Genomic DNA, 19,649 nt, shown 5'->3' on the forward strand with positions numbered 1-19,649 from the left:
ATAGCATTCTTGACAATTAAGCCCTCTTTTCACATTGTATTACTTAGATATTTTCATCAGTCATTAAGTTCTGTAAGATGTTATCCTTATAAAGAATAGTTTGAGCCTGCAAAACTAGAATTATGGTGTATAATGAGGCAATTCTAGCATTTTTTAAATTTTTTCATTAGGAAATTCCATTTTTTCTCAGAAATTATATTATAAAAAGTAAAAAATGTTCATACATAATTATAATCTACTGAAATTCTCCTGTTAAAAATGCTAAACTTACTTTATAATAATCTTATATGTATACACAAAAACATTTTTGTACATTATAGTACCCTCTCCATTGACCTAGTCGACTAAAAACTGGTGTAAAAGAATTTTAATTTTTTCTATGTATTTCAATGAAACACTACTTGACTGCTAGCTGTTGTACTAAGTTTTGATCACTAATCTTTCCAGTCTTCCTTTAGAATTTTTTGGCATTTGAAAACTAGAAATATGTCACAAATGCAATAATCAGAAGAATATAACATATAATGTACACAATTTAAACTATTATAAATTCAGGATCTAACATGGTGGCTACAATCTGGCAAGTTACTGAAAACAATTGGAAAAAAAAAAAAAATGTTCATAACTTCAGTTACTGCTTAGACAGTTTTATTGTAAAGTTCACAATAAAAGGGCCTCATTGAAATCATTGGTAAATAATATGTGAAATATTTTAAAAACTTCAGTTATACAGATAGTATATAAGAAGCAAAATAAATTTATACACTATTAAAGTCGTTTTTTTATTTGCAATTAGTTATATTAGTTTTTATTAGTTTTAATAAAAAATCTTAAATTATGTACAACAAAGGATAACAGTGTACAAAATGCTGTACATTATTTTAAATGTTGTAAAACTCAAAATGAAACAATAAGTAATAACTATAGTTTATTTAAACTTTTTTAATTAAGCAGTTTGTATTCTCTTCTATATCTGTAATATTCAATCTGCAAAAACTTCCATGCTTTTTGAAATTATTGAACCTCTGTCAGTGGAATTGGTTCAGTGCAACTAACCATATTTCTGTGATGCTACACATAATAATATTTACTATAATTGTGAAATTACTGAGTAAATGCTCACAAATCTTGGTAAGCTTTTAATTAACAATTTTATTAAATTTAAAAAAAAGGATATTTTTAAACTAAAGTACATCTACTAAAGATTTATTAATGAACTTATGAGGCCTTTATTAAGTCAATTTCAGTGAAAGGTGATTGTTCTGATAACAAGAAAAATACTTCACCTTACAGTTTTCATAGTTACTAGCTTTTAGAATCAAAATAAAATAACAGTCTAAGTGAAGAAAAGTTGCTCTTTCTATTCCTTATAAATAATCCAACAGCTAAAAGAAAATTACTGACATTTTCTGAAAGACAGGATGGGAGGGATGTGTCAAAAACACTGGAAATTCTAACTTTATATTCTGACTTGTAAATATCTACAATGTGTATTTCTAATTATTTGGATCATACAAAAATGAAAAAACACAAAAATGAAAAAATTTTCATATTAAACAGATAAGTGAATATTGAGAATATTTTGAACTTCTTTTTGAAATTAAGATATTGAACTTAAATAATATTAACGTTTAAATTATAAACTACATATTGATCCTATATTAATGACATACATTAATAACATAGTTGTCTAATTAAAGTTTTAATGTAACTCTATAAGATGTTTGACATTTGCACTTTGACCCTGCATGTACAGAGGATCGATTTTTTGTCTCTATAGCAGCTTGGTCAAACTGGCAGCTCTTACAACATAGTCAACCCAATACTAAATGCATTTGGCTGGCTATATAAATATTAATAACATTTATGCATAAAAATATTTTTTACTCGCAAATAAATTATGACGGGAAAGTCCTATTCCTATGTTCATGTAAGAAATAAATTATGACCCTCCAATGTTCCCATCCTCTGCAGTCTATCCATCCACAGATAAGAAGTCAAAGCATTCTTTCTTATAATCTTTGTTATTTAATTTCAAACATCATTGCACATGACACTGTTCCTATGATTTGATTTATTTTAATAATGCTAGTATAGAACTTAAATTCTAGCTCCTTGACTGCAGTGACTTCTGATACCCTAAAATGATAATTCATCAACAATAATGTCAACACTTTCTGCTGTGTGAGAGGTATTCCATATTTTTAAACTGAGATTTTCTCAGATGGTCAGGTCCCTTGAAGGCATAAATTAATGTTTCTATGTGAATACTGCTGATTTTTAACTATTACAATGTATTTCATACCAAGACTTTGATATACAAGAAGCCAAAACTGAATTTTATTAAAAAATGAAATTTTCTGCATTATGATTCTTTGGTATGTGACACATACCAAAGAGATATAATCTCCAGCTATCATATGAAGAATGCCACAAACACAAGTACACTGAAAACAAAGTAACACACAGTACTACTAAGGTTTCGACTAGAAGTTATGTCTGCAAAAATACAAACCTCATGTGGTAGTTGGGTCATGATCTCTAAATCAGTCATATTGAAACCTACAGACGTTGGATCAAGAATGCAAAGTGAAATACACTTCCATAAAGATTTGGACCATAAGCTCTGTGGAGTACAACTTCTGAGGTCCTTGGAAAAGTTCCGAATAAGAACAGTCAGGAAGTTGAAGAATCTTACTATAACAGTACATTTAACCCTAGAAACAAGACAAACTGATGAAAGTTGTGCTTTACAAATGGGTAACACAAATATTGGATGTAACATAAATCATTACTACATGTTTGAACAAACCATTGAATAAAATATTGCATGGTACACACATATAACAGCATTTATTCATGTCATACTTACCTCCTTAACATATCATTTATTCATTTAAATTAATAACAGAAATTCTATATCACAGTGTAGTAAGTACAGATGATTACAAGTACATTTTTCCATCATTACATTAATATTAAACATTGATTCATATTGTATTTGTTACAGATTATTTTAACACACAGTTTGGTTTAAGTCATTTTCATAAACCTTTTGACATTGTTTGTTTAATTCTGGATAAAGGTGTTCAAGGATTAGTTGTACTAGCCTTTTCTAATATTGACGTGAAAGACTAGATGGAAATCAACCAATTCTTATCAATAAACATCAACAGCAAGACTGATTACCATATCAAAATGTCCCTTCAACTGAAAGGGGAAGAATGCTCAAAAGCAGGTTTAGATATCACAAACCACAAAGTGCTAGTTGAGTGCCATAACTATCAAGCCATACCAGGTCATATCACAGGCCATATTAAATCAAGCCATACCAGGTCATATCACAGGCCATATTAAATCAAGCCATACCAGGTCATATCACAGGCCATATTAAATCAAGCCATACCAGGTCATATCACAGGCCATATTAAATCAAGCCATACCAGGTCATATCACTGGCCATATTAAATCAAGCCATACCAGGTCATATCACAGGCCATATTAAATCAAGCCATACCAGGTCATATCACAGGCCATATTAAATCAAGCCATACCAGGTCATATCACAGGCCATATTAAATCAAGCCATACCAGGTCATATCACAGGCCATATTAAATCAAGCCATACCAGGTCATATCACAGGCCATATTAAATCAAGCCATACCAGGTCATATCACAGGCCATATTAAATCAAGCCATACCAGGTCATATCACAGGCCATATTAAATCAAGCCATACCAGGTCATATCACTGGCCATATTAAATCAAGCCATACCAGGTCATATCACTGGCCATATTAAATCAAGCCATACCAGGTCATATCACAGGCCATATTAAATCGAGCCATACCAGGTCATATCACAGGCCATATTAAATCGAGCCATACCAGGTCATATCACAGGCCATATTAAATCGAGCCATACCAGGTCATATCACAGGCCATATTAAATCGAGCCATACCAGGTCATATCACTGGCCATATTAAATCAAGCCATACCAGGTCATATCACTGGCCATATTAAATCAAGCCATACCAGGTCATATCACAGGCCATATTAAACTATGTTTGACAAAGAGGATTTTATGTAATTGAGTAACTACAGAATTTATTGTTTCAATGGATAATTTTTTGATAGCCAGTAAAATTATTCTGTTATTTTATATCACTGAAAAAAAATGGTATTTTACTTTTCAGAATTCAAGATATAGGAAATTTTGAAAAAAAAACAGCTTCATAATTAAATAAAAAGTCAAAGTAACTCTTTGTTCAAATTAACACTTCTATGAATACAATACTGTTCTGCGTATTTCTGCCTTCAAAACTGATTTAAAGCAATACAAATATTGCAACAGATAATGGCTGAGACCTTGACAACAGTGAACTATTATGTAAAAAATAAGTTATCTCAAGCTTAAAATTACTAATACAAAGCACATAAAATATACATTTCATTCTTTTTTTATTTGTCCATTTTGGATTCAAAATGAAATTCAAAATTTACAACCAATTACAAAGAATCTGAGGGTTAAAAATATCTACAGTTTACATGACTTTTACAAAAAACTTTAGGCCTATTGGTTTCTAATGCTTCATCAGCTTTATGTATTTAAACAATAACTTTTAAACTATTATACGTGCATTTAAACAGCATTTTGGAGAATCTTTTGTTTCTCATTCCCCAGCCCAGCTGATGAGTTCTGACATTAACTGAAAGGCTCGTGACTTGTGGGAAATAAAAGATTGGTCTGAAGTGTTACCTCTTACTTCCTTCTGGTTTTGAATTTGAGATGGACAAATTAAGAGGAATGTGGGAAAAAACAACATATGCAACTTATGTGATTTTTACCACAAATTTTAGGCCTTACTGATTTCTAATGCTGCATGAGATTCAGATATTTTAAAACTGTAACTTTAGAACAAGTTATTTCATTCCTACTATTACATCCAAGAGATGAAAAGCACATATATATACATTTACATTTCAATGCATAAGTTTCTCAACCTTGGCATCATGTTACCTAAATGTCTCAACCACCACCCCGCCCCAAATAAATATGCGATTAATTTGTAATACTAGTTCATCACATCTCACCTTTTAAATTCTCCTCTTTCTTTTGGAGACAATAAATCATTTGCTGCTGTTATCTCAAGACCAGTAAAATGGAAGATAAAGAATTCCAAACTAGTAAAAATATTGGTTCCTTTACTTCCAATGCCAGCTATAAAAAAATAAAATAAAAGAAATAACATTGTTAATCAAACCACATTATTTAAAGAAAATTTATGTACTGACCTTCACTACTGTAAAATTATTAACCTCATTTCTTAAAAAACTGTAGAACTACATTTGATTTTGGTTATAGTTGAATCAAGCAATACAATAAATTATTACAGCAAAAATACAATCAAGTTGCAAGTACATTATTATTTGCAAAACACAAAGAATAAACTTCAAGGAAATTGTTTTAAAGGCAAACCAAAGTTAGAACATCATACAATTGGAAAATAAACCTGTATATAATAGAATATTAGGTACTAAAAATGATATATTCAGGAGATATTTTGCAAAGAATAAATAGAACACAAACACCAAAGAAAAAAAAAGCAAATCCAATTAAATCACTAAAAGTACAGATATTTAATCTTACGAATAAACTTGACTGACTGACAATTCTAGATTATCCACATCATTAATCACTCTAATGAATTTTCAAGGAAAATGTTCTTCCATCTCATACTATCTTATACAAGTCTCAGTACCACCCCTTGAAATGAATAAAACTTCTTTTCAAAAGAGCATGACACAGAAGTGGAACCAACCAAGTACAATCTTTCCTTAACAATAACTGTAATATGTAATTTCTAAGGTAAAACATTAGTGCATGTTTACCAACTAACAATATAAAAAGCATGTACAAAAGATTAGAAACATGTACTAGAATGTACCATAATAAATATATATTCTTTACTATTTATGAAAGAGTTTATTAACATTTATTGTTGTTATGAATGAAATACTTTTGTTTCTTATTAGCAACAGACTGTTATTTGTTTGTGATATGTTAATCCATTACTTACTAAACTAAGAGAGTTGCTTCAGAACTAGAGAGGAGAGATTAACTTAATTATTTATGAGCACATATTCAATTAATTAATGTCACAAATATAACCAACTTATCAAAATTAATATTTTCAATTTGTTACTATTTTTGATTACTCAAACTAACTAAGACTCATTGAGAATAATTAATTAGTTAAATGTAATTCAATTAACAAGTTTGATAATTACCCATTATCAAATACTGTTAATTGCATAGCTCTATTATAAATCAGTTTTATTACAGGTTACTATTTTTAATATAACCCAAAACTAAATGCAAAAATTTAGATCCAATAGTATATCTCTGTTTACATATAATCAGAGCAAAATACCTCCCTAATACAATAGTTCAATAATAAAATATTATCGACTAACTATACACTTGTTGATAAGTTGCCACAATTCAAAAAGTCAAGTAAGAGAATAATAAACTACTTTACAAAAAAGCTACAACTCAAACTAAAATTATGATATAAATTATTCAGAGCTATTAATTAGGATAGGTAATGAAAGAAACAAAACAAAATTGGAGCATCAATAAATTATGGATACATAAAGGACCATGAGATTTTGAACTGATATACTCTAGGGAAAACAGCTGGTCAACAGCTCCTACCATCAACTGGGATTTGACTTCACCCTTATAAATATATCCTATAATCGAGACACAACTGATAGACCAGTAAATCCAAGGTCCAGTGTGCTAACTATTGGGAAATAAATAAAAAATAAGCCCTTAGCCCTTCATGAAAAAACCAATACAAATTTAAGAAAGAAAAATGTAGTAGCCGAAAAATGGTTTGGAGAGGCGAGACTATGTAACCATAATCCAATAACACAACCTAAGAAAAGCTTCTTCTTATTATTGGAAAACTATACTCAAAAGAGAAATCTGTAAAATCACTTCCTGGAGACATAAACATAGAAAGAAAGGAGATTGCTTCCTCTGTGGCATTTGTAGATGATGCTTACTTTTGGATTTATGTTCAATTACAGCAAATTATGTTAATTAGAAATGAAGAAATGATGCTGAAAGATGAGTAATGAGAAGGACAATGACCCTGAGAGGTCAAATTCAAATTAGATTATAAGAAAGCAAAGTGTATGATACTGATTCTGGGGAATATGGAAACGCTGAAACCTCTAAAACCATTACTGCTATATACAGCTGTATCGTTTTTCATACTTTATGGATTTCAAATTTGAAAAAAAGATTCTAAAAATTAGAGTCAAGTAGTTTATTTCTACAAATTAGCACCTTCTGGAACATACCAAAAATATGGAGCAATGCTTAGTGGGGTCAGTTTTTGTGACCAGAGGTCTCAACATGTTAATATTGCATTGAATTATTAAAGAAAAAGACATTAAAATTGTCATTCTAAAATTACTTTTTTGCTCAAATACACATCCATTTTACATTTAATTTTACTTTAAAAATACTAGATACATTTAATCATTTTTCTAATTATTTAACAATAATTTCTTAAATCATTGTTTCATGTGATTGTGCTGTGCCTGTATGGGTGATGAGAAAAATGAATTATGTATTTTTTTATGGTAGAAGAACATGTAGAACTGATCCAATCTCTATTTCAGCATGAAAATGGTTTAAACTCTTTTAAATGGTTTGAATTTTCCTTATTAACAACAACTTTGAATACTGGATAAAACAGAGCTAAGACTATGAATTTATTTGCCTATAAAAAAATCCTGTATTGATTGTCATTCCTAATGGTTTCAGAAATGAATCAGTGAAGTTTTTCCCTGCAGACCAATACAGGCCTTCTCCCTTGGCTGATATCAGACATTCTTCTACGGGTGCTTCATGACTGGTGGTCTGAAAACAGTGACAAAACATGAAAGAAACCCAATTAACATACCTCTGAAAATTGCTGATGGCTCAAGCAAACATTCTCCAAAGATCCAAGTATAGCAATCTAATATTCCTAAAACTTCTTCCATCCAATCAATTGTCAATTTTAAGGAAGAACAGAATGTCTTTTCAAGCAAACCATCTGTTTTTAATCCATTTTCAAAGCTATAAAAGGTAAGAAAAATATTGATTACACACTACATATTATATTCAATATTTTATTGCTCAATACCAAAACTTGGAACCACACAATATTTTTTAACTATGTTAACCAAACTTATAAATAAAACAAGTGAATACAAACTAAATCTCAAACCTAAAAAAGTGGAGAGAAAAATGACATAGATTGTTGTTCTTTAACAAAAGAAAGCTACACAAATCTGCAACATGTCCATGATAGAAAATCAAACCCCAGAAAATAACATTGTAAAGTCCAGATGTTTACTGTTGGTCCCTTTTTAGATTCAGTAATCATATAATGGGTTACCTCTTCAAGTTACTTTTAATTAACAGCTTGACATATATTTCTTTAATTGTAGTTAATTATGAAATCAATTAACACACAAGGTACAAGGGAATACAAACTTCATGCAAACATTTTTTTTTCCAAAAACAAAACAAGAAAATTGCATGAATTTTATTTTTTATTATTGAGCACAAAGACACAAAATAGATTATTAGTTCTGTACCCAAGCAATTATCAAAACCTAATTATTAATTCTTTAAGTCCTCACTTACTATTGAGCCACCAAAGGGTTTTTTTTCAATAATTGTTTTCTCTCATTCAAGTTTTAATAAAATCTAACCTCTCAATCAGCAAAGGCACATTCAAAACAATTCTAAGGAGGTGATTTTTAAACCTATTTTAATAACATGCAACTCATCACATTTCACGCAGGACAATACAACAAACAATGAGTTGAAAGTTTGAAAAATTAAAATTTAAACAAATTTTAAATAATCTTAGCTCATATCAATTTATTATCAATGTAGAAAAATAGAATCTGGTGTTATCTCTTTGGAACTGAACAGTGTAATCTGATTTCCTGAAGTACTTTCTGAATGGTATGTTTCTGTCTTAATGTAATAAAGCAAACAATTGTAATAGCTTCATTTAAGCTCTTATCTCAGATAAGATTTTTTTTTAAAGTAGTTATACAACTTTATACATACCAACAAATAAGTCTGTATATTCTTGGATATGTTAGAAGAGATAAATAATTTAAGTAAGGTAGTATAGTAATATCCTCTCACACGTTTTTGCTTAAAATATGCACAGAAAAAAAAAAAAAAAACAACTGAAACATGCAACTGATATCAAATTTAAGAATTAGCATTCTATACTTCATTCAATAATCATAATAACTTATATAAAAATGGCTCAATGGGTTCTCTACAAGTGGGTTTTCTTGACATCACTGATAATAACATAATTTGTTTTTCTCACTTTTAATGATCTTATATATTAAGATTTTTGAATGAGATTACTGTACAGTTTTATATATATCAACATTTATGGTCATGGTTTTATTACATAATACTGTATACAAATAGCATTTTCAGTATGAAAAAGCTTCAGAAATGGTAGTTAGGTTTTAAGACATACTATCTGAAACTAAAGTAACCACCTGAGTGAAGAAATATATGATCTAAAGTTTTTTATTTTGTAGTACTTCAGATGATAATGTAGTGCCTATTCATCTCTGTTTTATAAATCAAGTGATAGTACAATAAAATATTTGCTACCTTAAAGAGCCTTAACATTTGCACATTAATGGCTACAATTTATTAAACACGTTAATAAATTTCATTAAACTGACTGTTTCGTTCTAGGAATTAATGAAATCTAATGAAAAAGATAAGAAAGAAAATACATAAAGTTTCTTCAACATGAACTTATTCCATTGATGATGCAAATGTCCACAGCTGTCTGAAAGCAAGAACAAAACACAGCTTGATTTGGCACAAACACAGGAATGTTTGAAAAATCACATAAATTATATAGGAGCATTTACAAAGTTACAAGTTTAGGTTTTCTCCAGACTGATGATCCAGTTGTACTTACATTATAAAACACCCTGATGATATGCTGCCGAAAAATACTGTTGTTAAAAAGTTCTACACCATTTTTATACTCAGTAAACTTATTTCCATATTTTTCATGGTTAATTATAAATAATTACCTATCAGCAAGAGACACTACTATTGTGCAGAGGAATGATACAAAAATAAATTAAGTTCAAATTCAAAATATGTTATTAAAAATGTACATGTAATTGCCACAAACAAAAACCTAGATTTACAGTGTCCTGTGGTTTTCTTGAGTGACTTAAAAGTTTCAAAAATCCACTTATGTCCAAAGTCTATATGATCTATATGAAAAATATCAAAACTTTTCAAGACGATTCATGATCATTCTTAAAAATAATTATGCAAACCATTAGCACTTCATCTTATCATCTTAACATGTTTTCTTTTTCCTTAGACATAAAGCACACATTATATCATTTCTTAAATAATTTGGTTAAACTTAGAAAAATAGCATATGTATAATACATTTAGCAGCATGAACTTATACCTGTTAATAAAAAACTGTGGACCCTTTGTCTTTAGCAAATGATGAAAGTACTCTTGTGTAGTGTACGTCCCTTATAAGAAAAAAATATAAATTACATTTTATCTTTGTATACAATCAAGCCTCTTACACATTCTCAAAATATCAAATGTACAAATGTTCTAAGGTCAAAACTGTATATGAATATAAATGGAAGAAGAATGACAACATACACACAAACATTTTTCCCATTTTTCTTGTCATCATTTTTTTTTACTCTCACACTATAGTATCTCTTAGAAAACAGAGATTCTTGAATCTGATGGAATCTTGGATTCCAGTGATGGAACGACAAAAAATTTGAAAATGTATGGACTTTTTTGGACTTTAATTCCTAATATTCTTGTCTCAACAGACTTACAACATAGTACAAACCTAAGTTTAAAACTACATATAAAATGGTTCATATAAGTTTAGTTCCTTAGGGTGTGAATATGAAAGAGTGATATCAGCTGTTTTTTATCAAATCAAAATATTTTTTCAGATAATCTACCAAGCAGGAGATTAGTAGTTCCTCCAGAAATTTAAAACCAGCCACTTAAAATAATTGAAATCAAATTAACATGTGCTGATATATATATATATATATATAGATCCCATAAAATTTGGCTCTAAAAGGTACCCTGCTTCAAGAGGCTACACTCAAGATTAGGTTAATCAATTATTCTATTGAAAGCATGATGGAAGACTAGTATGTGCATTTGTATCATTTTTTCTACTGTTAAGCACAAGGACACTCAATGGGCTATCTCTTTTGTGCCCACCATGGTTACTGAAACCTAGTTTTTAGCATTATAAACCTTCAGACATACTGTTGAGTAATTAGGAGACATGAATAAGCACTACTATGTTTTTTTTTCCATTAAACTCAGAAATTTACAAGGAAGTAAGAATATATGAACATTTTTTCTATCAAATTTCTTATGATTTCTGTACATAACAGGTAAAATGTAAAGTAAATGGTAACAGACAACTCTAAACGTCTTACACACTGCTGTAACTTAAAGAAAAATTTTATCTTATCTAAATACTTTTAACAAATGAGTTTACTGAGCTAGAAAATTAAAACTGTTAAACTTGCACACAATTTTTAAGTCTTCCAATAAAACTTCAAAGCATACTTCAAAGGCAGGTGATTTTCATTCGTTGAAAAAAAACACAAAAAAACATAGTATTTAACTCCAATCAAGAAATAAGTTTTAACCACACATATTACATAGTTTTGAAATAAAATTAGAATTAAAAGCCAAGTTAATTTCTCAATTCAATGCTTCATTATTCTGAAATATTTACAAACCAGGTAGACAAGGTGCTAGTTTGAATACCAGTTCCATACATTTGTGACGACATTCTGTCTGAGGCTTACCACACTGCTGCACCAACCACAGAACAGCTGCTGACAGCGTTGATCCTTCAAGACAACTGTAACATGCAAGCAAAATGTAAACTCGTTTCGTAATAATATAAAACTGGAATAGTAATTGGCATGATTTTTCAGATATACCTACCTTTACACTTGCATTCCACCAGTGATTTTGAAATATTCAGCTCTGCAACTTAATTTAGAAATGTTTCTTAATTGAATTTATGACATGAAACACACACAGGTCAAATTAGGTAACAAAACCTATACCAAATGAGAAATACTATTGAAAAAAAAAGTCACTCTTACCTCCAGATAAAGAAAATATTCATTTTATTATATTCCAAAGTGTCTGTTTTACACTATTAACAAGGGTTACACAGCTTCTTACAAGATTTAACATAGCTAAAAGAAAAGTAAAACCAAAATATATTAATGTATGTGAAATAAAACATTCATCTAAAGATATAGATCATTTATTTACATACTGCCTAAGGCTCAAATGTGCATTACATACACTGAAGTGTGAAAATAAGAATTCTAAACATAGTTAGCTTTAAACCTGCTTGAAGAAAGACGAAAATTATAAACATTTATGACATCAGTGAAATATTAACTGATCATAAAATACATGTTGAAACATCTACAAAATGGAACTTACTTACCCACAAAACAAAAAATGCTGAGCATATTAAAAAACAACAACTACTTTTTATTAATTTGAAAATTACATACTTTTGCACAGTGAAATTGATGTTAAACAGAAAACAAACACCTACTGTGGCTGACGACGTTGTTTGTTGGGTTTGTTCAAAAGTTCAGCCCTTACTCTCAAGATACGCTCAACATGATCAAGTGTTTGTTTACATTGTTCCTGAGTACCTGTAAAAACCATACAGTTCATGAATTCAGACTAAAACTTGTACATAAAAAGTTTATAAAAACTGAGTCACACGAGTTAACATGAAGGAGATAAGTATACTGCAGAGTCTTCCCATAAAATACAGAGTGTCCCAAAAACAATAGGATTCTATTACAACATGTATTTATTGCTTTCTTTCTTTATGCACTGAAGGAATTTTAAATTTTACTTGTGAACAATCCAATATATGTTCACATTTTATTGAAACAGCATTAATAACACACACACATCTGTTTATCATATTTAACAATGTTTTGTAACTGGTAGTAAAACGTAAACATATAGTTCAAATATTGACTGGTTCTACCTGTATCAATTGCTTTTCTTAAAGGTATTCTCAGCCCTGAACTTTGTATCTTGCCAACTAGAGTACACACACACACAGACTAAGATTGATTCTGTGTGTATCAGTATATTTTTAGAAGTTTAACTTTAACATTTATAAATCACAACTAACTGTGCAATCCTCATAATCCTTAGCTGTTCGGTCAAACTCATAATATATTCACATACTTTACTCTTCTATAGGCCCTATCCACAAAACATTTGATGTTATTGTTTTTTAAGTTCTAATTAGGAATATATTAAACCCAGTTAAGGTCAAGTGCTAAGTTCAGTCCTAGGTGTAACTTTCTACAGGCTGCCTGGTCAAGGTGATTAGCTACTATTTTCTTGGATAGTTGTATTCTGTACTACTAAGAAGAAGGAAAGCACCAGTAAGCAACACCTATTACAACGTGAGAGTATTCAACTCTTTGAACCAAATAATTGACTTTTTAATAAACCAATAGCTAAAAACCTAAATAATTTTAAGTCTTCATGTATCAAACCCTGAACTCTTCTATCAGCAGCTCTACATCCTAATCTTTAGGCTGAACTTAGCCTATCTTTTTAAGGCTATCATAACATTATTTACTCACCTAAAGATTTTTCATCCTTGTGGGCAATTGCCAAACTGTTAACAAAATGTACAAGAGTTTCCAAAATAAATATATTAAATATATATTAAACCCAGTTAAGGTCAAGTGCTAAGTTCAGTCCTAGGTGTAACTTTCTACAGGCTGCCTGGTCAAGGTGATGAGCTACTATTTTCTTGGATAGTTGTATTCTGTACTACTAAGAAGAAGGAAAGCACCAGTAAGCAACACCTATTACAACGTGAGAGTATTCAACTCTTTGAACCAAATAATTGACTTTTTAATAAACCAATAGCTAAAAACGTAAATAATTTTAAGTCTTTATGTATCAAACCCTGAACTCTTCTATCAGCAGCTCTACATCCTAATCTTTAGGCTGAACTTAGCCTATCTTTTTAAGGCTATCATAACATTATTTACTCACCTAAAGATTTTTCATCCTTGTGGGCAATTGCCAAACTGTTAACAAAATGTACAAGAGTTTCCAAAATAAACATGTTGACAAGTTGTTCTTCTTCTCTACAAATCATAAATGAGTCAAATTGTAAATACAACCAGCAACTACTTTTGTCATTACTTGTAAATTAATAATATATTATATTTTTAAAATGAGTAATAACAACTACATCCAACAAATTGGGAACAGCTGGAGTTGTTCAAGTTAATACAACATTCACATTAAATGGTGATGTACAAGTGTGAATGCTTAATTTTTAAATATTGCACAATGTTTAGTGTTACTGTCAAAGTTTTTGGCCAACATCTGTTCAAAGAATAATTAGCCATAAAAGCAATGGGAATTTTCATACGAGTTCAGTTACCAGATTACATTTACTTAAAAGTTATAAATACAATGATCATTACAAAAAACAGGACTTCATGTACCACAGAAAATTCAAATGCCCTAAATCCAGAGCTAGACTTAAAACAAGGCAGCTGCCTCAATACAAGGGACAGCATAAATATTTTTATATGGTTCTTAAAGATGAAGTAACAATTCCAAAACTACAGAGTGGACGTAGTTTATAGATGTACCACATCATTCTGTTGTACAATTGCCCTCAAGTTTTTTTTGAATTGCTAAATAACATGATAAGCTCTGAACCAGGCCTTTCACCAAGGGTCCCACATTAGATAAGGCCAATTCTGTTTGCATAATTCAATTTTCAGTAATCTGAACTCATCTTATTTGTTAAATCAAGCCCTCTATATTTTTACTTTTCTAGTATGGATATTTTGTTTGTTTTCCAGTAAATATTCACACAAGTTAATCTAATGCTTTTGTCCAAGGTAGTTATTTTGTTTTATAAACAGAAGACTAAAACACAACTTTAATGCTATTTATCCAAGACAAATTCTATACAGCCTTATGTTCCACAGAAAATCTTGTAGCATTCAAGTTTACTTTGTAAATAACTCTTTGCTCATGAGTACCAATGCAACAAAAAACAAGTAAATGAAACCAGTACAGCCTTAACATTGGTAAATATTAATTGTTTGTAACTTTTAGAAGTAAATATTGCAGTTTTATTAAATTATTTTTAGACAAATTATGCACACATGTGTAAAATGATTGAAATCACAACAACCTGAGATGTGATGTATCATATAACATTTTTTTTTAAAACCAATAGTTAGTTATAAATATGCTGATGTACATGTATATAATCTATTTGAGGTGGACAAAAACACTACCTAATCTTTAGTATATAACAAAGGATGTACCTGCATGATAAAAATTTCGAATAACAGCCTGTTGACAATGTATTCCTCTTTCAACTAACACTTAACCATTATTGAATGAATCAAATATGGTTGTTTATTTTTATTAATCTGTGAAGAAGTAAGCTAAGGAGATATATTAATACAAAGGTCCAAGTGAAACAATTTAAAGATTTTAACAGAAGCCAGAAGAATGCATTGCAAATACAAAAGATCAAATACAAAAATACACCAAAACAAATGTGTATTTGTGCAGTAGAATATATAACAGCAATATAAATGTGAATTTAACGTGTTTTCTAGTTGGTTCATAGGACTTGTAATCTGAGGGTTGCAGGTTCGATTCCCCGTCATACCAAACTTACTCGCCCTTTCAGTCATGGGGGCATTATAATGTGATGGTCAATCCCACTATTCATTGGTAAAAGAGTAGTCCAACAATAGATGGTGGGTGGTGATGAGTAGTCTTACACTGCTAAATTAGGGACAGCTAGAGCAGATAGCACTTGAGTAGCTATAAACATAAACACATAGTTCATAATTTGAAAATGAGTGATGAAAAGTTTTAAAACTGTCAAAGTAAAAATAAAAATATTGTCTTCTTTGATAGTTTAATGTTGCTGAAAATGTTTTATTAGAATAGTGGAAGTTGCAGCTTCCACAAAGTACACACTAACCGGAAAACGTGTTAGCACTACTTCTAATGATACATTTAGACCTAAGCAACAATCATTTCCAAATGAAAAACTATTTTATTCGTAAAAAGATGAACAGTTTTGAGAAACAAACAAAAAACATATTAAGGGCATCAAATATGACAAACACTTCACAAAAATTAAGTTTACAAAATATCTCACATTAACAACTCATCAATAGATAAGTTGAAACCTCACATTTACAAGTCAATACACAGTGTTGAATTTAACGTTGAAGCAAAGAACATGATTTTATCAGTTTTTAGCAATCTACTATTTACGTGCTAATGCTTGATGAAGAATCTGCAAAGAACAATATATTCAAAACTAGATCATGAGAAAGCGAAACAAAAGTCACAAAACGAGTGAGATTTCACGATAATAATTTTGACTTTTATAGCTTTGACTGATCAATACCATGCATTTTCATGAAAAAAACATTTTTAACATTTTGTATTCACCATTTTTTTCACCCCTTTATGATACCTGCTTCAACAAAGATATAAATAGTACTAAATAGTGACTAAAATATAAAACTTTTGTTAAATTCTAAGCAAAACAAAAAATTTATCCCATTGGCAGAATTCATAATTTAAATTTCTGCCACACTCACATACACAAATTTCCTCATCAGTCAAACCTACTTTAATAGAAGTGGTGATAAATGAAGTAGTTATGAGCTCTACCAAAAAAATCCTATTGAAGAAAATTTAATTATGATATTAAAATGTTCTGGTACTTTCATCAATTATTAAAGAAACATTTGCATGATTTCTTTTAACACTGATATAGATGTATAACATACAGGCTCAGATTCAACAGGCTTACCTCAATATTGCATACATATGGTTGAATGCCAATGCTGCTCCGAGACGCTTGGATGAATTTGGGTGAAGGCAGTAGCTGTAAAGACGTTTCATCAATGCCTTAATGTTTACCGGACTTTTTTCTTGTTCCTGTTTTATATAAGACAACAAAACATTATAAATAACAAATCTTCAGTGTGTGAATTATGTGAACTGTTGTGAACAAGACAGTATACTAGACAATTCACCACTGCTTTAATTTAGAATGGAATGTTCTTATATTTTGAAACAAGATACAACATTATACATACTTAAGTATTTTACTCTTTCCTTGGCCTTTGTTTATCACTGAATAGTAAAACATTCTCAACAGACCATACTACTGTCACGTTCTATTTCACAGCTTTGGCCAGCTTAACAGGTTTAGGTGAGTCCCAAACATACAATTATTAAAGCTGAATTACAAGAAATCTTTATACTTACAATAATGCTTGAAATAAATATTCAGAACGTGTTTTAAACATTTTAACAAATTATGATTTTAAGAGTAAAATAAAGATCATTTCTCACAAAGCACTCAAGAAACAACAGTTGTTATTAAGGCTCACACAACTTGTCTGTGGATAAAATTATTATTGCTTTCATTCATTGCCACAAGACATGATAAACGTATTTCAGTAACCTATATCAATTCACATTTTATGTAAAATTGATTGCTTGTCCACCAACTCCTCCCACAGTTTTACAGCTAGCAGGATCAAACTTAATAAAGTGGCTTCAGAATAGCCCAAGGGGTTTCATTATCTGTAACACATAGCCTCTAAACAAAGGAAGTATGAGGGAGCTAAAATGTGCTAAAAAGATTACCCCGAAATGATAAGGTTTAAGAAAACCAAAAGTGTTACAAGTGCTCAAATAACAAGGAATGAATTCTTCTTTATTTTTGGGTATAGAATCCCCTTAGGATAACTACAGAAGTAGCTGGGGATAGTGAAGGAGCTTGGTCAGTGCACTGGAGTCTTTGTGAATAATTAGGGTGAACCCTTTATCAGAATAGCATTTTTCATGCTAGTTTCCTAAACTTATAGTCTTCTGGTAAACAAGACAAAAGCATCACATGATGTGCTTTCTTATTCTATTATATTAAAAAGTGAGTGCGCAATATGAAAGCAAATTACAATTCAAAAAAAGAAAAAATGAACATGTCTTACCTTGGGAGTTGTTTGCTTTATTGACCACAAAACAAATTCTTTGAGGCATTTTCCACCGAAGTCTCTTATCAAAGCATCTTCTCGCTCAGTGATAGCATCCTAGAAGTAATATGAAAAACAGTTTAGATTATTATGATATAAAATACATATACAAACAAATAACTTGCACAGAGGGTTACTTTTATTACCTTAAACTAATTCTGAAGTCTCACCATATTGTTACATTCCCTGTTGAAATGTTCAGTGATGCTTATCTCATGACTGAGCATCTTTACAAGAGCCCAGCAAACTATCTTTTATTACAAAAGGCTGTTACATAGATTATAAAGGCTGTCATGTCCAAAGCACACCACTCTTTCTTGTAGATTTTACATAGTTCATCTTTAGTATAAGAATGACAGCTAAACAGTTTGACTGCATTCTAATCTATAGGCAACATGTCTTCTTAAGAAATACCATAAATTCGAGTTTGATTTTCCGGCTGCTTAAAGTATGCAACAGTTGAATGTGAGGTATGACTGGAAGCCTTATCTTAGTGAAAGCATATCCTGTTGACCTTACTTCCAGTTAGAGATCCTTCTTGGTTATGTTGTGTACTGTTGCCTGAAGAACAAATACAGTTTTGTTCATTGACCTTCACATCTATTACAAGATGTTCATCTATGCTTACCACTGCTGAGGTACTATTGATGTAAGTCTCTTTCTGGATGTTACTTGTGCCTCAAATTCATCCATATTACACTATTTTCTAATGTTGTTGAGTAAAAAATATAGTCAAGTATCAGAAATTATAAATTCCCCAATCTGAACACATCTTTATGATCTATATATATATCAATATTTCATTCTGGAAAAAGGTATCAAATACTATTTCCATTCTTAGATAGTATCACACTTTCTACAAAATATCATTAAACTGTAGATCTGATACCTACTACGATTTAGCTGTTTAAATATTTCCTTTATTCAAAACAACCATACCCAATATTTTACTATCACAATCTTAGAATGTCTCCATTCAACTAAGAAGTATCTGTTCTTAGTTTTTAAGTTTTCTACTGCAACCTTTTTTAATTTGTTGAAATATTTAGCTGAATGAAAAAGGTTATAAAGAATATAAATGAAACTTTTCATTGGTCCCAAGTCTCAGCGAATGATCCCCAGAAGTTCCATAGCAAATTCTGGGCTGTTTTAGAGCACTAATTATTAACATTATTTATTGTTAGACTGAGATTTAAATCATGAAATTTTGCTACATTAGCTTACGTTCCAAGGAATAAAATTACGGATCGGTTACTATATAAATTCATCATTTCATGAAACATTCAAACAATACTTGTATAAGTTGGTTTCCACAACAATAATTTACAAACCAAGTATTTTAAAGGCAGATATGGAATAATACATATGTTTGGGCACAGACG

General features: G+C 30.1%; 1 protein-coding gene across 3 annotated transcripts in view; it reads right to left on the bottom strand.

Annotated features, from left to right (window-relative positions):
- The window catches only part of LOC143238700 (DNA-dependent protein kinase catalytic subunit-like), a 191,160-nt gene that overhangs the window by 112,219 nt on the left and 59,292 nt on the right, over positions 1 to 19,649 (bottom strand). For all 3 annotated transcript variants that reach the window (XR_013020719.1, XM_076479155.1, XM_076479154.1), the window contains exons 27-35: positions 18,226 to 18,324; positions 17,037 to 17,164; positions 14,216 to 14,310; positions 12,732 to 12,834; positions 11,887 to 12,011; positions 10,554 to 10,623; positions 7,983 to 8,140; positions 5,095 to 5,221; positions 2,516 to 2,717 (exon numbers count right to left, since the gene is read on the bottom strand). Coding sequence is in view for 2 of the 3 variants with exons in the window: in XM_076479155.1 (XP_076335270.1) it covers positions 2,516 to 2,717; positions 5,095 to 5,221; positions 7,983 to 8,140; positions 10,554 to 10,623; positions 11,887 to 12,011; positions 12,732 to 12,834; positions 14,216 to 14,310; positions 17,037 to 17,164; positions 18,226 to 18,324 (1,107 nt within the window). In the remaining variant the exon portion in view is untranslated. The remainder of the gene's footprint in view (positions 1 to 2,515; positions 2,718 to 5,094; positions 5,222 to 7,982; positions 8,141 to 10,553; positions 10,624 to 11,886; positions 12,012 to 12,731; positions 12,835 to 14,215; positions 14,311 to 17,036; positions 17,165 to 18,225; positions 18,325 to 19,649) is intronic.

Source organism: Tachypleus tridentatus, chromosome 13, assembly GCF_004210375.1.
Source record: "Tachypleus tridentatus isolate NWPU-2018 chromosome 13, ASM421037v1, whole genome shotgun sequence".
Classification (NCBI taxonomy): Eukaryota; Metazoa; Arthropoda; class Merostomata; order Xiphosura; family Limulidae; genus Tachypleus; species Tachypleus tridentatus.